Source organism: Xenopus laevis, chromosome 1S, assembly GCF_017654675.1.
Source record: "Xenopus laevis strain J_2021 chromosome 1S, Xenopus_laevis_v10.1, whole genome shotgun sequence".
NCBI lineage: Eukaryota > Metazoa > Chordata > Amphibia > Anura > Pipidae > Xenopus > Xenopus laevis.
Window position 1 is genome coordinate 72,026,477 of NC_054372.1, and position 25,054 is coordinate 72,051,530.

Sequence of the window (25,054 nt, forward strand, 5' to 3'; positions counted from 1 at the left end):
CATACGCCCGAGCTCTCTACATCAGGTTGGATTCAGTGCCCCACTTCTGTCACTGGATGTCACTGGATCTGCATGCATCCAGGCACACACACGTACCTTACCTGCCTTCTACTCTCAGCAGGTGTGCTCGACTGGACCTAGCAGTGCAAATAAAAACAAATATTAAAAGAAAAAAAATAGAAATAATAATTGAAAGAAAACTAGATGGGCCATTGATCACAATGGACACCAAGCTATAACCTAGGAGAGCTTGTGCATTAATCCACCACTGACAAAATTATATTTATCTTTTTTTTTTTGTTTATGTGTTCATATATTTTTTGATTGTTTTCTCTAGTCAATCCTTAATGGGTTTCTGGCAGATTTTCCTCAAGCCGTCATGCAGGCTGCAACAAATATAGTTGATGCAGCAGTAGAAATTTACAACAGAATGAGCATTGACCTTCTTCCAACTCCTGCAAAATCCCACTATGTATTTAATTTACGTGACTTGTCAAAGTGTGTTCAAGGTAAAACTGTTTCCTCTACAGATATAGTAAGTGCCAAAATAAAAGGGCTTTTGAGTATATTTATCAAAATATGAGATTAGAGCTCACCACAGAAAAACTCACCCACTTTCTATTCATTCCTATACGATTTAGAAGTGTATTATCTGTATTATAACTGTATAATCTGCCCCTTAGTATAGATTCTCAGATTTAGAAAATATTACATAACACCTAGGGGCCCATTTACTTAGCTCGAGTGAAGGAATAGAAGAAAAAAAACTTTAAATTTCAAATAATTTATTTGGCTACTTCGACCATCGAATTGGCTACTTCAACCTTCATCCTTCGACTTCGAATCAAACGATTCGAACTAAAAATCGTTTGAATATTCGACCATTCGATAATGGAAGTACTGTCTCTTTAAAAAAAACTTCGACCCCCTACTTCGCCACCTAAAACCTACCGAGGTGCAATGTTAGACTATGGGGAAGGTCCCCATAGGCTTTCTAATGGTTTTTTGGTGGAAGAAAAATCGTTCGATCGATGGATTTGATCTTTCGATCTAACTATTTGCGGTAAATTCGAAGTCGAATGATTTACATTCGGTAGTTAACCCTCGATTTTCAACCCTATGTATATCTGCCCCCTATTGTACAATGTAATGCGCACAATAACAACAGTCGATTTTGGCATGACAACGACTATAATGTCTGTTTTGTTGTATTATATGTCTTATATAATATTAGTGTAATTAGTGTAGTGTAATAAATTGCCACCTTAGTGTTAGTTTACAATAATTCAGCAACACCGCTAATAAAAGCATGTTGCACAACTGCATTGATTGTATTTAATTCAATTGCAAATGGTGCCCCCTTCTAGCTGCATTGTCCAAACATATCCCCGAATTTAATGCAATTTGGTTACCCTAATTTAGGCCTCTTCAGATGAAAAAAAAAGTGGTCAACCAAGAGAGGTACTGTACTTGGTCCTTTAAATCAAACTAGTACAGTATTGTTTAATATATTCTAAGCAATTAAGGATAAGAGTACAATACATGTGTTTCTTGCTTTGTTTAAGAGTTTATAAAGCCAGCTAGTCCATGATGAGATCAGTCATATTTCCATTCACTCACCATGTAATAATTACAGGGAAAATAAATGCATCTCTTAAAGGATTCTTGATTATTTTGTGGCAAATATTTAAATATACATAACCATTTTTTTAAAAGGTATACTTCAATGTGATCCAGGATCAGTGCGAGACCAGACTCAGATTTTCAGATTATTTTGCCACGAGTGTCAAAGAATTTTCCATGATCGTCTAATTAACAATGAAGACAAGCAGTATTTTCATGAAATGTTATCAGAAATGGCCAGTAAGTTAAACATAACCTGAATATGATATGATTTCATAAAAAGAGATTATTCAATTGTTTTTCAACATATTTTATACAACAATGTAAAGAAAAGTGAAAAAATATTATTTGTAATCATTTATTGGTAGCGTTTTATTCGAAAACCCAGTTCGTCCAATCTCTATGTGTAGTTTTTTAAAGATAATATCAGCAATTACCAGTATTTTTCTGCAACTCTGGTTGTGGTAATCTCAGTATGCTGGATAACAATGAGAGCACTGACATAGCACTAGTAGGGATGATTCCCATTGGACAATTCTCTTGCATCATTTATTAAAGTTGGAATGTCTACTTGAGAGGCTTAGGGAAAACAAAATATTGAGTTTTATGTAAGACATATATTCTAAGAATTGCAATCAACTTCCACTGTACTATTATAAACACAAGCTACAGAGCATGCTTTTTTCTAGTACCCCACACATTTTTAAATATATTGTTAATTGCATGTAACTAATATTTTTTGACTGCAGGTAAGCATTTTGCTGTTCAGATTGATCCAGACTACTTTGTTACCAAACCAATCATTTTTGGAGATTTTATGAAGGTAAATTTATGTATATATGTACTGTATGTAATGAATGCTTTTTTTGACAAAACAATAGAAATCAGAGAGAATCTATCATCATTCATGTTATTATAGCACTTGCAATTGCATACACGTAGGGACAGATTTATCAAGATTTGAACTGAAAATTCGAATTTTTAAATTCGAATTTCAAGTTTATTTTAGTGTAATTCGACTAGTTAATAGTCCAAATTTGATTTGAGTTAAAAAAAAAAAAGCAAAATTTGTCATATACTGTCCCTTCGACTATTTGGCATTTAAAACCTGCCAAATTGGTATTTTAGCCTATGGGGGACCTCCTACAATCAACTTGGAGTCAATTGGTGGACTTTTTAAATTTTTTTTTGTGAAAAAACTCGAATTGAATTCAATTGAATTCAAAATTCAAAAGATTTGCTTTTTTTTAATACATTTCGATTTTTCAAATTTCGAGTTTATGGGAGTTTATTTCGAGTCAACTTGAAATTCGACCCTTGATAAATCGGCCCCATAGTATGGCCGTGTAGATTAAAGCACTTTGGGTTCTTTTACAGTTTAAGGGAGGTTTCAATGATGGTGATGAATTCTTGAATACCCTTGTAAATATAGTACAGGTAATTATAGTTAATTGTTATGACCATGTTTTCTTACACATATAACCATGTTATAAACTGACCTAGTTTTTGGCCTACAACTTTGTAGGCCAGATCAAGACACTTCCCTGAATATTTCATTCTGTAACTAAAGTTACTGGAATGAAATTGGTTCTTCCTTAAGGCTAGGGCCACACGGCGCGATTTTGCCGCGATTCTGCGCTGGGCGAGTTGCGAGTTGCGAGTCGCTGCGGTTTTTAAGCCGAAATAGCTTTGTTAACTTTGGCGCTGGCGTCAATGCAAATCGCTGCGCTAATTCACACGCGGCGATTCGTTTTCTATTGTCGCCCGAAGTTGCCTCGCTGGGCGTTTCCGGGCGACAGTAGAAAAAGAATCGCCGCGTGTGAATTAGCGCAGCGATTTCGCCGCGATTTGCATTGACGCCAGCGCCAAAGTTAACAAAGCTATTTCGGCTTAAAAACCGCAGCGACTCGTAACTCGCAACTCGCCCAGCGCAGAATCGCGGCAAAATCGCGCCGTGTGGCCCTAGCCTAACTGGTATAATCATCATAACTCTTTTGGGAAGATGTTCCACTGTTGAAACAATGTAGCTTGTCATTTTTTTCTTTCAGTTACAGGAGCTTTAGTAAGGTTGGGCACTGATGTTTGGTGATTAAGTCTAACTTACATTTAGGGGCTGATTCACTATGGGTCGAATATCGAGGATTAATTAACCCTCGATATTCGACTAGGAATTAAAATCCTTCGACTTCGAATATCGAAGTCGAAGGATTTAGCGCAAATACAGCGATCGTACGATCGAAGGAATATTCCTTCGATCGAACGATTAAATCCTTCGAATCGAACGATCGAAGGAATATCCTTCGATCAAAAAAACTTAGGAAAGCCTATGGGGACCTTCCCCATAGGCTAACATTGACTTCGGTAGCTTTTAGCTGCCGAAGTAGGGGGTCGAAGTTTTTTTTAAAGAGACAGTACTTCGACTATCGAATGGTCGAATAGTCGAAGATTTTTAGTTCGAATCCTTCGATTCAAAGTCGTAGTCGTAGTCGAAGGTCGAAGTAGCCCATTCGATGGTCGAAGTAGCCCAAAAAATACTTTGAAATTCGAAGTTTTTTTTACTTCAAATCCTTCACTTGAATTTAGTGAATCGCCCCCCTTAGAATTCCAAAGTTGGAAGTACCAGTTGTCAAAAATGTAATTGTACACTGAAAGTTTGCTTTTACTGGTATCAGGGATCCAAACCCTGAAAAACATGGCATCTGCCAAATTCAGATTCATCCTTTAGAATTCCAAATGTGTATGACTGCTTGCTCATTAAAAAAAAAAATCATGGCTCATAGATTTGTGCTGATGTTAATTTTGAAGATTATTTAAATGAGGATGTGATTTTTAAAAGGGGCGTCTGAATACTTTTAGTCATATGCTATATTTTGATTTAATTTCATTATGATAAAATATGTCTTAATAATAAAAAATATGGCTGTTGCTGCCAGACCACATTTACAAACACATTAGTGATGTGCGGGATGGGTAAAACCCGACCAGCACCCTCCCTTCACCCATGCCCGCCCAAGCACTTCCGGGTTCCTTTTATAGACTCGGCTATAAAATTGGAAGCCAGAACCCGACCCACCCACGGGTCCAGCGGGTATCAGGCCGGCCTGCACATCACTAAAACACATATAATAAATAGATGTAAATAATTTTCAGTTTTGCACTATTGTTCCTTAAGTATTAGCATGCTTGAAGCAGTCTTTTAAATTGGCATCACATTTCTATCTTAATATTTGAATATTCTGCATATTTTAAATTTGTTCTTAATTTCATATATGTAGGTTGGAGTTGATAAAGCTGATAAAATTTATGAAGATCTAACTGATATGGAGAAAATTAAGTCAGTTTTACAGGATTACCTAGATGACTACAATTTGACTAATGCTAAAGATGTAAAGCTGGTATTTTTCCAAGATGCAGTTGAGCATGTGTCCAGGTACATAAAACAATGATTTTTCCCAAATCCGTTTATAAATATTATTTGGTATGGAATCTCTTATTTGGAAATCAACCAATACATTCAAAGGATACATATGGGCTCAAACAACATTCTAGTATTATCGTAAGGGGCTACATGGAAATTCCTCAGCTCTATATAACAGAGGGAGTTGTTTGTTTCGTCACATTCCAGTTATACCATGGTATGATTTGTGCATATAAAGTAGACATCTCTACAACCACATACACATATCAGAGAAAGCTGGAGTGTACTTTGGACATTATGTTGCATAGGGCTGCTCTCTGCTGAATCATATGTGGCTATATAATACAACAAAATATCTCCAAATATAGAAGCACCAAAAAATTTGTGTTTTAACATAATTATAATCTAATGTAGTGTTGCCCTGCACTGATCTGCTTCAGAAAATCTTCTATAGTGTAGCTTAAAACAATTTTACTTATTATAATTACTTTAATGAAAACACTGTTTTGTGTGTTTGTAGTGCAAATTTCTTTCTGAATATAAATACACTTTCAGCATTTAATATAGTGCTGTAATCCACACTGCCTGCCTTTAATAGGTGACATATAGTATAGATATATGTATATCATCAAAGCACAATATAGTCTACAAAATTCTTTTAAAAAAAATGAAATTAAAGTTTTCTGAAGATACAGCAATATTATAGACATTAAAGTGATTGTTATATCAACAAAAAAAAAGTTGGTAACAGTTTTGTTGTCTTTTATCCAATTTTCTGAAAGGGAAAAACAGGATAGGCAAGGGGAGGGAGGAGTCTGATCCCTTTTTTCTCTCACTGTTCCCCAGACCTTCATGGTCTCATGTTAGCACTTCAGATTACAAGACATTAATTACAAGTACATTCACTCAGTTCAGTTTTGTTCTTGAATCCCTAGCTTTAAACCAAAAACATAAAGGTTAATACAAAAACTGGAACAAATGGTGCTTCCTCCAGTCCTGGTACAAAGGTTAATGTACGGCAGGGCAATTATTGTAGTCTAGGTGTGGAAGTTAAAACTTTATTGACTTCTGTTATAGTCCTTAAAGGGGTTGTTCACCTTCCAAACACTTTTTTCAATTTAGTTGTTTTTAGATTGTTCCCTAGAAATAATGACTTTTTCCAATTACTTTCCACTATTTATTTTTTACGTTTTTTCCAAAATCTAAGTTTAAAGTTGAATGTTCCTGTCTCTGGTGTTTGAGTCTGACAGCTCAGTAATCCAGGTGCAGATTCTGAACTGTTACAATTTTGCAACATTTAGTTGATACATTTCTCAGCAGCATCTCTGGAGTATTAGCAACAATTGTATCAATTCTAACAGCTGCCTGTAATGAAACCCAGAGATTCTGCTCAGCAGGGACAAAGATAAGAAATGTATCAACTAAATGTATCAATTTAGAACAGTTTACAGGATCGGCGACCCCCCCTCCCAGAGCTGCTTCAGAAGGAGAGAAATGACACTTTATACTTCAATATTAGAAAAACCGTGACACATAGAAAATAGAAAGTCATTGGAAAAAGTCGTTATTTCTGGTGATCTATCTGATAACAACTAGTTGTTTGAAGGTGAACAACCCCTTTAAGGCAGTACAGTCATCCCTACATCACATATAAACCAATTAACTAGAAAGGAGCCCGTGGCTTGTGTCACACGGTACAATATTATGCACTCACAGGTCCAATATTTTTTGAAATAGAATCAAATTCATTTTGTATTGTTGAGTAGGTAACAGTGGAATTTCCACAATTAGTTTGGCCACTATACAAATGCGAGTTATGAGGATCGTCAAATATTTATTTACATTTGGGATCTCATAATCTACCAGACTGTGCTCTGGAGACTTAAGGTGGCCACAGATGCACTGATAATATAGTATGAAACACATTTTCGTAAGGATAATCAGTGTGTGTGTGGTGGGAGACGAGCTGACCGATACTGGCAGAAGACTTGGATATCGGTCGGCTCGTCCACTATGGAGATGGGGTGGTTGATAGGGATGTAGCGAACTGCCGTTTATGTGTTCGCGAACGCCGTTCGCGAACACCAGCAAAAAATGCGAACAGTTCGCGAACTTCGAACACCCGCAAAATCGTTCGATTCGAACGATCGAAGGATTTTAATCGTTCTATCGAATGATTTCATTCAATCGAATGGCTTCGATCGTTCGATTCGAACGAAAATCCTTCGATTTTAGCGGTCGAAGGAATCGAATGGTCGAATGGTCGAACGATTTTTGTTCGAATCGAACGCGAACTCATATTGGCGAACGCCGCGCGACGTTCGCGGACATTCGGCGGACGCGAACAGTCGAAGTTCGCGCGAACTAGTTCGCCGGCGAACAGTTCGCTACATCCCTAGTGGTTGATAGCAGTGGAATAATAAAGCTATGCTAGAACTTCACCATGACTTTTATTGTGCTGGAAGAAACATAGAAAACACGTGTCCATTGCCTTGCACATCAACCAATGAGTTTGGAGCCCTTCAGCCCACCTCCTGTCTGTCTATGGATACTGTTTTGGATGAAATTTGAGAAATAGGAGCCTTTTTTCCTATGAAAAACAGTTGTGGAATAGTGGATAGGAGCTTCTCTAATAAGGTAGGGCAATATATATGTTATTGTAGGGCTAAAATGTTGTTACTGCAATGTACTGTAATTTAGCATTTTTGCATTTTTATACGGATCTTTTAATAAATGCAATGGCATTCGTGGTTTTAGAGTTTGTGAGTTTAGTCATGGTTTCAAAAACCTCTAAATCCACTATAAAATTCATCTTTTAATAAATTAGCCTCCACATTTCTAAAGTTTAATTTTACTACTATAAAAATGTGTGGTTCTAAATTTTAGAACTTAATGGAGTGCCCCATTTTCACCTTTTTCTGTAATTACTCATATGTCAATTCACAGGATTGCACGGATGATCCGACAGGAAAGAGGAAATGCCCTACTAGTTGGTGTTGGTGGAACAGGCAAACAATCTCTAACTCGACTAGCAGCTCATATATGTGGATATAAATGCTTCCAGATCGAGCTTAGTCGTGGGTACAATTATGACACCTTTCACGAGGATCTAAGGAAACTCTACAAAATGGCTGGAGTTGAGGATAAAAATATGGTTTTCCTCTTTACTGACACACAGGTAAGCCAAACCCTACAAACATCTACTGTACATGTGTGGAAATTAAACTTTTATTAGGCAACTCCACTTTGCTACCCTGTCATTCTATTCTGTAGCTGGCAAACTAGAAAATGTCACTATAGACACATACTGCAGCATCTATTAGGTAGTAACCTAACAGCTAAAGCTGAAAAAGAGGCATACAGTATGTCCATCATTGTCAATCCTTAACTCAAATAATGTCTGTTTAGCTTCCAGTTAATGCATGGCAAGAAGACAAACCCACCTGACACTTTGGGGCAGATTTATCAAGGCCATCGAATTGAAAAACTTTGAATTCGAATATCGAATTCAAAGTTTTCTCACAGAATTTGGCAATCCCACGATCGAATAAAAATCGAATGATACCAACGATTTTAGCGTACGATCGAAGGATTTTTATTCGATGTGTAAAGACTTAGAAAAAGTTTGTAGAAGGTCCCCATAGGCTAACATAGCAATTTGGCAATCAAAGTTTTTTTAAAGAGACAGTACTTCGATTATCGAATGGTCGAATATTCGAACGATTTTTACTTCGAATCGAAGTCGAAGTAAATTCGAAGTCTTAGTATCCTATTCAATGGTCAAAGTATCCAAAAAATTACTTAGAAATTCAAACTTTTTGTACTTTACTCGAACCTTAGAAAATTTGCCCCTTTGTCTTTGCTGACTCCAGAATTAATGCCATTCTTATTTGCCTAAGACATTTTTGTTTTTAGGCACATGGGTCAACAAATCCTGTCAAAAGTTTTTTTTTAAAAAAAATGTAGGGATGTGTAGAATAGCCACCCCTAGTATTATTGTCAGGCAGTTCCTCCATGTTATGGACACCTAATTGTGTCCTAAAATACAGTTGGGAGGGGTACTGTTAACTCTTGCTAATGCTCACAGTGACCAGCAGATGGCACTGTGCTAGAGTATAAAAGGTTCTGAAGCCATACTTTCAGGGTCCATCTTGTGCTGGCTCTAGCCTGTGCAGGAGGCAGAACTCGAGTGGAACCTAGACAGGTCAGGTCTAGTAAGAATAGGATACTCACCCTTATAGATCACTCTAGGAGTGATATAGTCAGTCAGTTTATTTAGCTGAGCAGTCTGAGGCTCCTACGAGGATTGTAGTGGGATTAAGATCCCAGGGTACTCATTGCCCAGAAGTAGGGACTAAGTGTACAGACCTAGGGTAGATAGATTCCCCTCAGGTTCCACTTAGGGAAAAGGCTGAAAGCTGGGTGTACCTCCTCAAAGCTGCATGTATTGTTCCTATCTGTGAGGAGAATTATACTGACCAAAGGTGTTGTGAGTACTGCCTATTCAATGTATTGTATGAACCTGCAATGTTCTGATCTATGTACACTCCACTGAGGATTGTATACTGTGCTCAATAAATCTGTTATTTGGTTAAGTTATAAGAACCACTGGCGCCCAATTCTTTGCACCCTGATTACTGTTACAGTTGCACTACACTCTGCTTCCACCTCGATGCGAAGGCTCACTCCCTAAGATTTAAGGTCTCATCCGGAGCATATGTACTAGGAGTGAAGCCCATAGTAGAGTAAGGTGCACTCAATTTACTATAGCGCTACAAAAGCTTAAATATTTTTTTAACTAAAAATGTTACAAATGTTTTGTTCATGCTCACCACCATTCCCACAGGGCTGTAAAACTTTTTTTTAGAACCTTTAATAGAACAAGAGTGATTCACATCAGAATAGTGGTTTCAGTGTGAAAACCAAATCCTACATTTCCTTGAAAAAAAGATCTGGTCACAATTGTCATAATTGTAGTAGAATACTCAAGGGTGAAAACCGTAGAAGTCTGATGACAATTAGCTCCACACGCCTTCATGTACTGCTTTAAAAAGACACCTATAGCTTTAAAATGGTTGTCTGTACTCTTAACGGAGGATCAACACTATTTCTTTGACAAGGTGCATCCCTGCAATGGGAGAAGTCCCTATTTAGACTTTGCTAAATAAGGTCCCCCAGTTTACCATGTCACTGCACCATCCTTTATGGCATCTCTCTGCCTTGTAACATCATTCATCTTCATCATTCATCTTGCCGGGTGACATCATTCCTCCACTCCCAGATGTCACTGTCAAGAAAAACAGGTTTACAAAATAACAAAGAAAGCCCTTACATTTTTTGATTATTAAAATTACTTATATAGATTTGTCCAATGTGCTTAGGTACAGGAACAACTTTAGTTACCTTTAGTTCATCTTTGAGAAGTCTGTTTGCAAAAAACTAAAAAAAAAGTTAAATTGCTCAAATTATTCAGCAACAATAAGCAGTTTTCATTGATTTAGAAATTACTACATTCATTTCTCTTGCTAATAGATTGTTGTGGAAGAGTTCTTGGAAGACATAAACAACATGCTGAACTCGGGAGAGGTGCCCAACCTGTTTGAGAAAGATGAATTGGAGTATGTATTGGCTGCAACAAGGCCCAAAGCAAAGGAGGCTGGTATACCAGAAGGAAACAGGGATGAGGTATGTGTTTATCGTAAATCTAATATACTGTATATTTATTTATGGACCAGGTAATATAAGTGAGTTAGGATAACCCTTGTACATTTTTTATTCTTTCCACAAAATTGTCACAGTTCAGTACTAAATTTAATCAATGAAATACTGTTATGTACTTATTTATTGTGCATATTATATATTTACTTAGAATAAGAAAGATGTATATATGTACACACATTTGCATTTATTAAAATAGAATATGTATCAATGTATTGTAGAGAGGACAATTCCTAAACATTATGACTTATTTTTTTTTAAAAGAAATAGATCAAAATGATCATCATTGCTGTAAAGAGTCATTGATATTATATCCAAATATCCTTATATCAATATTTTTTTGTAGAAAGGGTAAAGTGAAGGATAGCCTGACAGCAAAGGATAAACCCCATTATTTAGTAATATATTAACATGTAACAAATCAGCACAATGTTTAAGGAGGTCTTATTCCCACCTTAATTAATAGCTCCATAAAGGCCTCTGTGTATCTTCTCACATAGTTTCTTTCAGTAGCATATTTCTAGGTGTATGTGTGTGAAGGTGGGTGCATTGTATCACTGCAAAAACTTTTGTATGGTTAATATGACAACTTAATTTTGAATTTCAGCAATTTTTTTTAATTCTCATTAGGTATTTCAGTATTTTATCAGTCGTGTACGTCAAAAGTTGCATATAGTGCTGTGCATGAGTCCAGTTGGAGAGGCATTTAGAGCAAGATGTCGTATGTTTCCATCTCTTGTAAATTGCTGTACCATTGACTGGTTTGTGCAGGTAAGTACATCTACAACATTCAGTGCTGGATTGCACAATTTCATGACAGGTATATTTTTAATGTTCAATTTATCACACCATAAGTTTGAGATGCTTTCCTGAAAATTTTGTGCTATGTGCTATGCCAAAAAAGAAAATCTGACATCATCAATTATTAACTTATCAGTGAGATCATCATGGTGTTCACACTGTTTAACAATGTCAACATTTGGCCAAAGAACATAATCAGGACTGTGATAATAAATTCTCAAATTGCAGAGCAGTTTTGTTATTTGGCATTTTGCTCAATCAATACTATTGTTTAAAGAATGGCCCCTCAATTGCAATAGACTATTCTGCTATAAACAAATTGAGCCTTACTCTAAAATGTTCCATTTGCATGCAATACCTTATAGTTTAAAAGTCATTGACTGGGTTTTATATTAACTCACGCTGATTTCCTACACAATTAATTGCAATTAATTGCTCTGGCTTTTTACCAAATTATACTTTTCCACAAGCAACTTTTAAACTTTTGTCAAGAACCTGCTCACAGGAAAAAAAACCCAAACGCACAAACTCTGTATTTTTTATCCATCAGTTAACTAAACATGGATGGATAAGGATGAATACATCTGCCCATAATTAGTTCTCTAGTGAAAAAAACTCCCATGGCTTTGACTGTGCTGATCAGAAAACCACTTTATAGTATACTATATGCACTATACTAATTTGTCCTAATTGCAAAGATGGCCTGTAGTTGGGCTACTCTAGTCTCTACTCAAGACATGATTACAAATCCTCTTCCAAATAATAATAAATAATTACACTGTGAACACTGTTATGAAGGAAAGCTTTGCATCATCTCAAAGTCTTGCATAAGTACCAGAATGGAGAATCTGATTTCCATGCCCATACACAGACTATACTATTAGAGAAATTGGGACTCATTGGTAATATTTATAAAGCTGTATAAGAGTGGTGTATCTAATGTGCAATTTTAATTGCGATTTTTTTCTGCATTGTGAATGTCCATAAGAGGTTTTTAAAAATGGCAAAAATATCGCAATTACGAATATTTATGTGCACACTATAAGTGTTTGAATTATGTCTTGACTGTGATGGTGGAGAACATATTCACAAAACAGATTAAGTTATTGTCAACGTTATTTTCGCACTCATGAAAACACCCATCTCATTTGCAAAAGTTTATGCACAATGTGAGTTCACAGAAAAACAGGCACAGCAGTACAATATTTTAGCATTCAGGAAAAAACATGGCAATACAACCATTGGTGAATAAATATGCGCTGCATGAACTTTATAAATGACCCCCAATGAGTATAAAAGGGGAATGTAAAGCGTGCAATTATGTCTAGGAAGCGCAGAATGGAAAGTGAAAGCGATTACTATGATTGTGGCTTAAAGGCATGAAAGGAAATTAAAGAAAAACTTTAGCTACAGTTTCCAGACTGCTTTTAAGAATTTTGGTTACCTAAAACCCTGGAACTTACATTGCAATAATTATATTTTTTTAACCATATGACCTAATTTCTATATCTGTGTTAGATGTTGCACAACAGTGTTTTTGTGCGGCAAAATTCAAACAAACAGGGAGAACATGTTGTTTGCATAATTTGAGCTAAGCAGTATGTTCTCAGTAACAGTCACAGACTAAAGTTCAGTGTGGTATGTAATGTAACACAGCACATGTGGATTGTGTTCAGAATTTTATTGTATATATATATATATATATATATATATATATATATATATATATATATATATATATATAAAAATCCGAAAAAATGAGGTGCACACTGGGAACTTTTGTTTAGTTTAAAAGTTCATTTTATTAAATATAGGTTAAAAAATGTATAGGTCAACGTTTCGGTCTGTTCCTGAGACCTTTATCAAGACCATTAACACACCATAAAACATATTGTCCATAAATAAGTAAAACCAATTAGCACTCACCCAACCCCGTATCGCCCCTTGGGACATGTGATGCGTAGTTCCGCCCCCTCTCAGGGGTTAAACCTGTCACCACCTGAACCACATGAAAAGAAAGAAACAAGATCAATACAAAATTGTCATTATATACATAATAACTAAATCGCAGACTTTTTACTCCCGCACAGGATATATTGCACTTGTAACAAAAAAGAGTAACAGTGTAACCCCTATCTTTGTTGCAAAAAACACAGAAGAGAGCAATACTCATTCAGCCCTGCTGGTGCTAAAGTGTTCAGTTTCTTGATCCAAAATGCTTCGCGTTGTAGCAGCATTTTAGATCTATCACCCCCTCTCCTGGGAGGGGGGATATGGTCAATCGCTATATATCTGAAGGTAGGTACCCTATGACCAACCTCAAGAAAATGGTTAGCCACCGGTTTATTTGTATGGCCATCTCGAAATGCTGTGCTTATTGCAGAACGATGACCATCCATTCGCAGGCGTAGGGTTTGGTCGGTTTTGCCTACATATGATAACCCACATGGACACGTGATCATGTAGACCACATGGGTTGTGGTACATGTAATGTGATGTCTTATTGCAAATCGTTTGCCTGTTTGTGGATGTAGGAAGCTGCTGCCTGGTGTCATAAATCTACATGAGGTACAGCAAGGGCACTTAAAACAACCTGGTTTGTTGTTACTCAACCATGTAACTTGGCGTGTTTGATAACATTTTACTGGATCACTTTTAACAAGAAGGTCTCTCAGATTTGTGCCTCTCTGGTAACAGTTCATAATGTTCTTTGGAACCACCTTACTCAGAGCATCATCAGCCTGGATAATGGCCCAATGATTTCTAATAGTCCTATTCGTCAAATTGGACCCTGAGGTGAATTTAGTGCTATAGACAAAGTGGGACTTTTTAGTATCACAATAGGGAACTGTCACCCGATGTCTAGCTGATTCTAATGCCCTTTGAAGCACATAATCTGGATAGCCTCGTTCCTTAAATCTATCCCACATCTCGAGTAGCTGATTCTCTGCCACTGATTCATTTGAGTTATTCCTTAAAACTCTACAGAACTGTGAAATGGGTAGTGATTTAATCATGGACTTCGGATGGCAGCTGTTATAGTGGAGTAGTACATTTTTGTCCGTCTTTTTACGGTACAAAGTAAAATCAATATGTTCATCTTTCTTCAAAAGTTCCACATCCAAAAAATGTATACAATCAGTGTGAATTTCATAAGTAAATTTAACAGGGCTCTCAAGTGTATTCAAATCACTGACCATCCAGTGGAACTCTTCCTCCGTCCCACACCAGACGATAAGGATATCGTCGATGTAACGACGGAAGAAAAGTATCTTGCTGCCATATTGAGGTATGATTGCAGTCTGTTCAAACTGGTGCATAAACAGGTTAGCGTATGAGGGTGCCATGGCTGCCCCCATCGCCGTCCCTGAAACCTGTAGAAAATAATTATTTTCGAAACGAAAATAATTCATTGTTAAAGACAGTGTTAGCAGTTCCAATATAAATGCAATAGGGGGTCCTCCATATGAATCGAGCGCTTCCAATGAGCGTTTGACTGCCTCAACCCCCACATCATGTGGGATACATGTATACAAGCTGACTACGTCCAGACTGGCCAACAAGCATTTTTGTTCCTTCGGAATTTTTAAAGATCTTAAACTTTCTAACAGGTGTGGAGTATCTCTCAAATAAGTAGGGGTGCTTTGTACTACAGGTTGAAGTATAGTGTCTAGATATATACAGATAGGGTGAAGCAGAGAGCCCCTACTGGACACTATAGGGCGCCCAGGCGGATTTTTCATATCTTTATGCACTTTAGGCAAAGTATAGAGGATTGGACAAATGGGAAAGTCTTGCTTCAAATAATCTCTTAACGTTATAGTAATAATTTGATCATCAAATGCTTTATCAATCACTGCATCAATTTGGGATTTGAAGCCAACAATAGGGTCCCTTGGCAATCCTCTATACACATTTACGTCTGATGATTGACCCATTATTTCTTTTCTATAGTCAGAATAATTCAAAAGTACTATGCCTCCTCCCTTGTCAGCCGGGCGTATAACCAAATTCGTGTCATCCTGCAGCGATTTAATGGCCGCTCTTTCCATCTGTGTAATATTATGTCTTGAAGATTCCAAAGGAAAATTAGTCATAATGTCCCGCTCAACTGCTTGTTTAAAAAGTTTAATGGTGGGGTGTATAAGTGGAGGAGTAAAGGAACTTTTCAGACGAAGTTTAGACACATCCTGGGTCTGTTCATGCGAATCTTTAAAGTGTTCTTTAAGGCACAAGCCCCTACATAATTTAAAGAAATCAATGTCCCAATCCAAAGAATTAAAGTGACAAGTGGGGACAAAAGACAACCCCTTACGTAATATGCTCACCTCTGCCTCTGTCAGTGAATGGTGGGACAAGTTGAAAATCGGCACTTCTACAGTCTGTATCCCTTTCCTCTTCTGCCCCCGCCGCGTTGGGAACTTCTTGTGCGCCCTTGGCTTATCGGCGGTTTGTCGCTTACAGGATGGCGCTCCTCCAAAAAAGGCACCGCAGACGATGGTCCAGGGACATGTGCGCTGTTTGCCGGCGTCTCCGTCATTCCACTGACAGTGCCGCTTACCTCCATGGGCCGCTCGTCTCCCTCTGAATCACCCGAACTGCTGTCGACGGTATTTAAAGGCTTTGTAAGTTTGTATCTCGGAGCTCGTCTAAAGCGCCCCTGTCTTTGTGGCTGGTCTCGCTCCCCGCTTAGCCATCTGTAAACACGGCAGTTAGAGTAGTCCTCATTGACCCGACGTAATTTTTCTTTCTTAAATCGCAATAATTCCTGTTTGTAGCCGTCAATTGCTGTGCGTGCTTTGGTGAGTGCAGCATTAACTTCTTCCCCGCTGAACATGGATACATGTTCCGTTTCATGTGCAGACAAGGACTTACGTGTCTTTACTATCTCGGTAGATACTTCTTCAATCACCAGGATCATTAAGTCCAAGGAACATTTATTCAACACCCCAATCCATTTCTTGCAGAACTCTGGATTAGATCTGCCAATAGTCGGTACGTTGCGGATACGGAATCCACGTGGGATCCGCCTTGCTCTATAATAATCCGATAGAAACATCCCGTGGAGGTCTAAATCCACTTCACGCCGTTTCAACCTCTCCCATTCGATTGCTATATCCTTTTCATTCACAGTGCATGATAATTCTGTATGTGTTTGGTGCCAAAGCACCCGGTCTGCGTCTGCCTCTGAAATATGCCAAGTCTCGGCATAGTCATTCGACAAAAATGCTCGATCTATAAAATCTTCCATTCTGGAGCTCTAAAAGGTCTTGAGAGTGTTCAAGAAAAACAGGCCGACTCGTGCTGTCGTTCCAAAGTTGGTAGGGGTGCTTAAACTTACTGTCTTGCAATAGACACTTATTCAGATATAGTCCAAATCGTTCAGCACTCCACTACTCCACGCGAGTGACCCAGGTGCTACCGTCCATTGCTGCATCCAAAAATCCGAAAAAATGAGGTGCACACTGGGAACTTTTGTTTAGTTTAAAAGTTCATTTTATTAAATATAGGTTAAAAAATGTATAGGTCAACGTTTCGGTCTGTTCCTGAGACCTTTATCAAGACCATTAACACACCATAAAACATATTGTCCATAAATAAGTAAAACCAATTAGCACTCACCCAACCCCGTATCGCCCCTTGGGACATGTGATGCGTAGTTCCGCCCCCTCTCAGGGGTTAAACCTGTCACCACCTGAACCACATGAAAAGAAAGAAACAAGATCAATACAAAATTGTCATTATATACATAATAACTAAATCGCAGACTTTTTACTCCCGCACAGGATATATTGCACTTGTAACAAAAAAGAGTAACAGTGTAACCCCTATCTTTGTTGCAAAAAACACAGAAGAGAGCAATACTCATTCAGCCCTGCTGGTGCTAAAGTGTTCAGTTTCTTGATCCAAAATGCTTCGCGTTGTAGCAGCATTTAGATCTAAAATGCTGCTACAACGCGAAGCATTTTGGATCAAGAAACTGAACACTTTAGCACCAGCAGGGCTGAATGAGTATTGCTCTCTTCTGTGTTTTTTGCAACAAAGATAGGGGTTACACTGTTACTCTTTTTTGTTACAAGTGCAATATATCCTGTGCGGGAGTAAAAAGTCTGCGATTTAGTTATTATGTATATAATGACAATTTTGTATTGATCTTGTTTCTTTCTTTTCATGTGGTTCAGGTGGTGACAGGTTTAACCCCTGAGAGGGGGCGGAACTACGCATCACATGTCCCAAGGGGCGATACGGGGTTGGGTGAGTGCTAATTGGTTTTACTTATTTATGGACAATATGTTTTATGGTGTGTTAATGGTCTTGATAAAGGTCTCAGGAACAGACCGAAACGTTGACCTATACATTTTTTAACCTATATTTAATAAAATGAACTTTTAAACTAAACAAAAGTTCCCAGTGTGCACCTCATTTTTTCGGATTTTTGGATGCAGCAATGGACGGTAGCACCTGGGTCACTCGCGTGGAGTAGTGGAGTGCTGAACGATTTGGACTATATCTGAATAAGTGTCTATTGCAAGACAGTAAGTTTAAGCACCCCTACCAACTTTGGAACGACAGCACGAGTCGGCCTGTTTTTCTTGAACACTCTCAAGACCTTTTAGAGCTCCAGAATGGAAGATTTTATAGATCGAGCATTTTTGTCGAATGACTATGCCGAGACTTGGCATATTTCAGAGGCAGACGCAGACCGGGTGCTTTGGCACCAAACACATACAGAATTATCATGCACTGTGAATGAAAAGGATATAGCAATCGAATGGGAGAGGTTGAAACGGCGTGAAGTGGATTTAGACCTCCACGGGATGTTTCTATCGGATTATTATAGAGCAAGGCGGATCCCACGTGGATTCCGTATCCGCAACGTACCGACTATTGGCAGATCTAATCCAGAGTTCTGCAAGAAATGGATTGGGGTGTTGAATAAATGTTCCTTGGACTTAATGATCCTGGTGATTGAAGAAGTATCTACCGAGATAGTAAAGACACGTAAGTCCTTGTCTGCACATGAAACGGAACATGTATCCATGTTCAGCGGGGAAGAAGTTAATGCTGCACTCACCAAAGCACGCACAGCAATTGACGGCTACAAACAGGAATTATTGCGATTTAAGAAAGAAAAATTACGTCGGGTCAATGAGGACTACTCTAACTGCCGTGTTTACAGATGGCTAAGCGGGGAGCGAGACCAGCCACAAAGACAGGGGCGCTTTAGACGAGCTCCGAGATACAAACTTACAAAGCCTTTAAATACCGTCGACAGCAGTTCGGGTGATTCAGAGGGAGACGAGCGGCCCATGGAGGTAAGCGGCACTGTCAGTGGAATGACGGAGACGCCGGCAAACAGCGCACATGTCCCTGGACCATCGTCTGCGGTGCCTTTTTTGGAGGAGCGCCATCCTGTAAGCGACAAACCGCCGATAAGCCAAGGGCGCACAAGAAGTTCCCAACGCGGCGGGGGCAGAAGAGGAAAGGGATACAGACTGTAGAAGTGCCGATTTTCAACTTGTCCCACCATTCACTGACAGAGGCAGAGGTGAGCATATTACGTAAGGGGTTGTCTTTTGTCCCCACTTGTCACTTTAATTCTTTGGATTGGGACATTGATTTCTTTAAATTATGTAGGGGCTTGTGCCTTAAAGAACACTTTAAAGATTCGCATGAACAGACCCAGGATGTGTCTAAACTTCGTCTGAAAAGTTCCTTTACTCCTCCACTTATACACCCCACCATTAAACTTTTTAAACAAGCAGTTGAGCGGGACATTATGACTAATTTTCCTTTGGAATCTTCAAGACATAATATTACACAGATGGAAAGAGCGGCCATTAAATCGCTGCAGGATGACACGAATTTGGTTATACGCCCGGCTGACAAGGGAGGAGGCATAGTACTTTTGAATTATTCTGACTATAGAAAAGAAATAATGGGTCAATTATCAGACGTAAATGTGTATAGAGGATTGCCAAGGGACCCTATTGTTGGCTTCAAATCCCAAATTGATGCAGTGATTGATAAAGCATTTGATGATCAAATTATTACTATAACGTTAAGAGATTATTTGAAGCAAGACTTTCCCATTTGTCCAATCCTCTATACTTTGCCTAAAGTGCATAAAGATATGAAAAATCCGCCTGGGCGCCCTATAGTGTCCAGTAGGGGCTCTCTGCTTCACCCTATCTGTATATATCTAGACACTATACTTCAACCTGTAGTACAAAGCACCCCTACTTATTTGAGAGATACTCCACACCTGTTAGAAAGTTTAAGATCTTTAAAAATTCCGAAGGAACAAAAATGCTTGTTGGCCAGTCTGGACGTAGTCAGCTTGTATACATGTATCCCACATGATGTGGGGGTTGAGGCAGTCAAACGCTCATTGGAAGCGCTCGATTCATATGGAGGACCCCCTATTGCATTTATATTGGAACTGCTAACACTGTCTTTAACAATGAATTATTTTCGTTTCGAAAATAATTATTTTCTACAGGTTTCAGGGACGGCGATGGGGGCAGCCATGGCACCCTCATACGCTAACCTGTTTATGCACCAGTTTGAACAGACTGCAATCATACCTCAATATGGCAGCAAGATACTTTTCTTCCGTCGTTACATCGACGATATCCTTATCGTCTGGTGTGGGACGGAGGAAGAGTTCCACTGGATGGTCAGTGATTTGAATACACTTGAGAGCCCTGTTAAATTTACTTATGAAATTCACACTGATTGTATACATTTTTGGATGTGGAACTTTTGAAGAAAGATGAACATATTGATTTTACTTTGTACCGTAAAAAGACGGACAAAAATGTACTACTCCACTATAACAGCTGCCATCCGAAGTCCATGATTAAATCACTACCCATTTCACAGTTCTGTAGAGTTTTAAGGAATAACTCAAATGAATCAGTGGCAGAGAATCAGCTACTCGAGATGTGGGATAGATTTAAGGAACGAGGCTATCCAGATTATGTGCTTCAAAGGGCATTAGAATCAGCTAGACATCGGGTGACAGTTCCCTATTGTGATACTAAAAAGTCCCACTTTGTCTATAGCACTAAATTCACCTCAGGGTCCAATTTGACGAATAGGACTATTAGAAATCATTGGGCCATTATCCAGGCTGATGATGCTCTGAGTAAGGTGGTTCCAAAGAACATTATGAACTGTTACCAGAGAGGCACAAATCTGAGAGACCTTCTTGTTAAAAGTGATCCAGTAAAATGTTATCAAACACGCCAAGTTACATGGTTGAGTAACAACAAACCAGGTTGTTTTAAGTGCCCTTGCTGTACCTCATGTAGATTTATGACACCAGGCAGCAGCTTCCTACATCCACAAACAGGCAAACGATTTGCAATAAGACATCACATTACATGTACCACAACCCATGTGGTCTACATGATCACGTGTCCATGTGGGTTATCATATGTAGGCAAAACCGACCAAACCCTACGCCTGCGAATGGATGGTCATCGTTCTGCAATAAGCACAGCATTTCGAGATGGCCATACAAATAAACCGGTGGCTAACCATTTTCTTGAGGTTGGTCATAGGGTACCTACCTTCAGATATATAGCGATTGACCATATCCCCCTCCCAGGAGAGGGGGTGATAGATCTAAAATGCTGCTACAACGCGAAGCATTTTGGATCAAGAAACTGAACACTTTAGCACCAGCAGGGCTGAATGAGTATTGCTCTCTTCTGTGTTTTTTGCAACAAAGATAGGGGTTACACTGTTACTCTTTTTTGTTACAAGTGCAATATATCCTGTGCGGGAGTAAAAAGTCTGCGATTTAGTTATTATGTATATAATGACAATTTTGTATTGATCTTGTTTCTTTCTTTTCATGTGGTTCAGGTGGTGACAGGTTTAACCCCTGAGAGGGGGCGGAACTACGCATCACATGTCCCAAGGGGCGATACGGGGTTGGGTGAGTGCTAATTGGTTTTACTTATTTATGGACAATATGTTTTATGGTGTGTTAATGGTCTTGATAAAGGTCTCAGGAACAGACCGAAACGTTGACCTATACATTTTTTAACCTATATTTAATAAAATGAACTTTTAAACTAAACAAAAGTTCCCAGTGTGCACCTCATTTTTTCGGATTTTTGGATGCAGCAATGGACGGTAGCACCTGGGTCACTCGCGTGGAGTAGTGGAGTGCTGAACGATTTGGACTATATATATATATATATATATATATATATATATATATATATATATATATATATATATATATATATATATATATATATATATATATATATATATATATAGTATATTCATCCATTTTTAATGCTTCCCTAAAAGCACTGAAAAGTAACTGAAATCATGTTTTTGTACATTTGCTCTAAGAGTATTTAATCCCCTGCAAACAGAGACTGTTTTCCATATGTTTCAATGTTTTATTCATTTAAATTTGATTTATGTAGCACTGCTCCAAGCATAACCAGTTAGCCGATGTTCTGTGGAGAGTTGTTGAATTGCAACTCAAGACACCCATGTTATACTTTTTGATGATTTTATATAGAAAATCACAAACATTTCGATTCAAATGTATATAAAAAATTATGTTTGTACCAAACTATGAGCAGATTTTATAAGTCATTACTGCAGAAATCCATTTCTCCATTTTAATCATTGTACTACTGTTTTATTTGCAGTGGCCCAAAGAAGCACTACTGTCTGTCTCACAGAAATTTTTCTCTAACATCGACCTTGGTAGTGAGGAGATGAAGGCAAAGTTTTCTGAAATGTGTGTGGAGATCCATATGAGTGTCACTACTATGGCAGAGAAATATTATGCAGAGCTCAGAAGGCGATACTATACTACACCTACCTCATACCTTGAGTTAATTAATCTCTATCTGTCCATGCTTGGGGAGAAACGGAACCAGCTAGTTTCGGTGAGGCCTTTAGCAAAGTTAATTGAAATCTTTGATATTGCATTAGATTTTAATGAGGATTACGTACTTTGAACCCAGTTGGATTAGCTAGGTAAAATGCATTTTGCAATAAGAAAATAATCTAGTTTGAAGAAGGAATCAGATGATGCTTGCATTTTCCCAGGTTAAAAAATGATTTACATATGTTCTCTAATATAGTCACATTGAAGTGAAAGGGAATAAATTATATTTCGCATGTCTCAATCATGGTAATCTGTTTTATGAATACCAAGGTTAGTATTTTATGACAAACCATTATAATTAAATGGAGCTTGGAAAATCTGATTGAGAGAAAAAGTCCTGTTTTCAGAGTTCCAGCTATGCATGTCACTTTATTTGTTTTCCATCTCTATTTTATTGTTAGTTTACAAAATGTCTTCTATATTTCCAGTTGACTAATTGTTCATACTTAATATTAATTCAATCCGCCCCATCTGTTTTGCACAACTGCATCTATTTTTGCATGACTGCAACTGCACTTGCTGTTATGAATGACCCCTTTTACCTCCCTGAGCAAAGAGAGGGACGTTCAGTTGGATAAAACCATAGAATATCCCAATAAAAGGGTAGGTATATAAAAACATGGATCAAGGCAGACAGAACAAGGTAAAAAACTTACTGAGGGGTATATTTATCAAAGAGTGAAGCTAGAGACCTCCACAGTCTGCAGAATGAAATACTGCCTCTCTCCATTCATTTCTATGGGATTTTTAAAGACGTATTTATCAAATGGTGAACTTTCACTATCACCCTTTGATAAATACGCCTTTAAAAATCCCATAGAAATGAATGGAGAGAGGCAGTATTTCACTCTGCAGACTGTGGTGATCTCTAACTTCACTCATTGATAAATATACCCTGAGAGTCATATTATTAGGATTAGTGGTAGATTTATCAAAGAGTGAAGTTAGAGATGGCTGCAGTCCGCTAGAGTGAAATTCCGCCACTCTCAATTAATTTCTATGGGATTTTTAAAAGAGTATTTATCAATGGATGAAAGTGAACATTCACCCTTTCATAAATATGCCTTTTGGTGGAATTTCACTCTAGCGTACTGCAGCCATCTCTAACTTCACTCTTTGATAAATATACCCCCATGTCAGAAGAAGTAGCCACTGGGAGAAAAAAAAAGGCTAAAGTGTAGAATTTGCAAGCTTATAGCAACAGTCATTTCTTCAACAGGATATACTAGCCAGACATAGGAGCCCTGTCAACATATTTCCGTTCACCAAAATTATGCTTTTGATTCACTCCAGATAGTTCTACAACATTTTATACAAAGATTTCTACAACACAGCCAGGGCCGGATGTACATAGTAGGCACCCCATGTCCTCTCCCTTTTATTTTCATCATAGGGACCCAGCGCCGATTCAGACCTAAGCGCCGCCTGAGGCGGCTCCTGCAATGCCGCCCCCCCTCGCTGACTTACTTGTCGGGAGGGGAGGCAGGAACACTAATGCGGAGAGCGCAATTGCGCTCTCTCGCATTAGTAAAGCCGAATTTCCGGTTTAAAAACCGGAAATTCGGCTCTTAAAGGTGCAGGAGCGGCTTTTTGCCGCCCCTGGAAACCGCTTCGGCGTTGCCGCCTGAGGCGAGCGTCTCAGCTCGCCTCATTGGCGGCGCGCCCCTGTAGGGACCAGAGCAATGGGGATTGGCGCACAGGAAATTTAAAAAAAATATTTTATCTTCTGCGCATCCCCAGTGTTTATTTTGTTTTTCTTTTCTACCAAATATATATCTGATATATTTTGTATCATATATCCGACTCAACAGCAAATATTGTTGAATTAATATCCACTAAGATAACATTTTTACCAAGACATGATTTATGCTAAAATATTATCTTTTTTCAAGGCCCGTGATCGAGTAAAGAATGGACTAAGCAAACTCCTGGAGACAAATGTACTTGTTGATAAAATGAAAGTTGACCTGTCGGCTTTGGAGCCAGTGCTTAAGCAGAAATCAGTTGATGTTGATGCATTAATGGAGAAATTATCAGTAGATCAAGAAAATGCAGATCAGGCAAGTGGGATCTTTCCTTGAGAATGCTTATGATTATCAATGAAGAATAGTTAATTTACTTAATTTTACTAGGGATGCACCGAATCCACTTTTTTGGATTCGGCCAAACCCCCGAATCCCTCGCGAAAGATTCGGCCAAATACCGAATCCGAACCCTAATTTGCATATGCAAATTAGGGGTGGGAAGGGAAACACATTTTCTACTTCCTTGTTTTCTGACAAAAAGTCACACAATTTCCTTCCCGCCCCTAATTTGCATATGCAAATTAGGATTCGGATTCGGTTCGGCCAGGCAGAAGGATTCGGCCGAATCCGAATCCTGCTGAAAAAGGTAGAATCCTGGCCGAATCCCGAACCGAATCCTGGATTCGGTGCATCCCTAAATTTTACAACTGGTTTTCCAGCCAAATTGTCAAGTCTGACATAAAACTATTATATCCTGTAACCAAAGCTTGAAAAGATCAGTGGGGCAAATTCACTAAGATGCGAAGCGCCGAACGCTAG

The 25,054-nt window shown here is 38.4% G+C and overlaps 1 protein-coding gene across 1 annotated transcript in view; it reads left to right on the plus strand.

Moving 5' to 3' along the window:
* Nucleotides 1–25,054, plus strand: part of LOC108706776 (dynein heavy chain 6, axonemal) — a 149,341-nt gene that overhangs the window by 66,877 nt on the left and 57,410 nt on the right. The window contains exons 42-50 of the mRNA XM_018243466.2: nt 338–509; nt 1,717–1,863; nt 2,373–2,446; nt 4,899–5,053; nt 7,988–8,219; nt 10,574–10,726; nt 11,390–11,530; nt 22,246–22,488; nt 24,383–24,550. Coding sequence (XP_018098955.1) covers nt 338–509; nt 1,717–1,863; nt 2,373–2,446; nt 4,899–5,053; nt 7,988–8,219; nt 10,574–10,726; nt 11,390–11,530; nt 22,246–22,488; nt 24,383–24,550 — 1,485 coding nt within the window. The remainder of the gene's footprint in view (nt 1–337; nt 510–1,716; nt 1,864–2,372; nt 2,447–4,898; nt 5,054–7,987; nt 8,220–10,573; nt 10,727–11,389; nt 11,531–22,245; nt 22,489–24,382; nt 24,551–25,054) is intronic.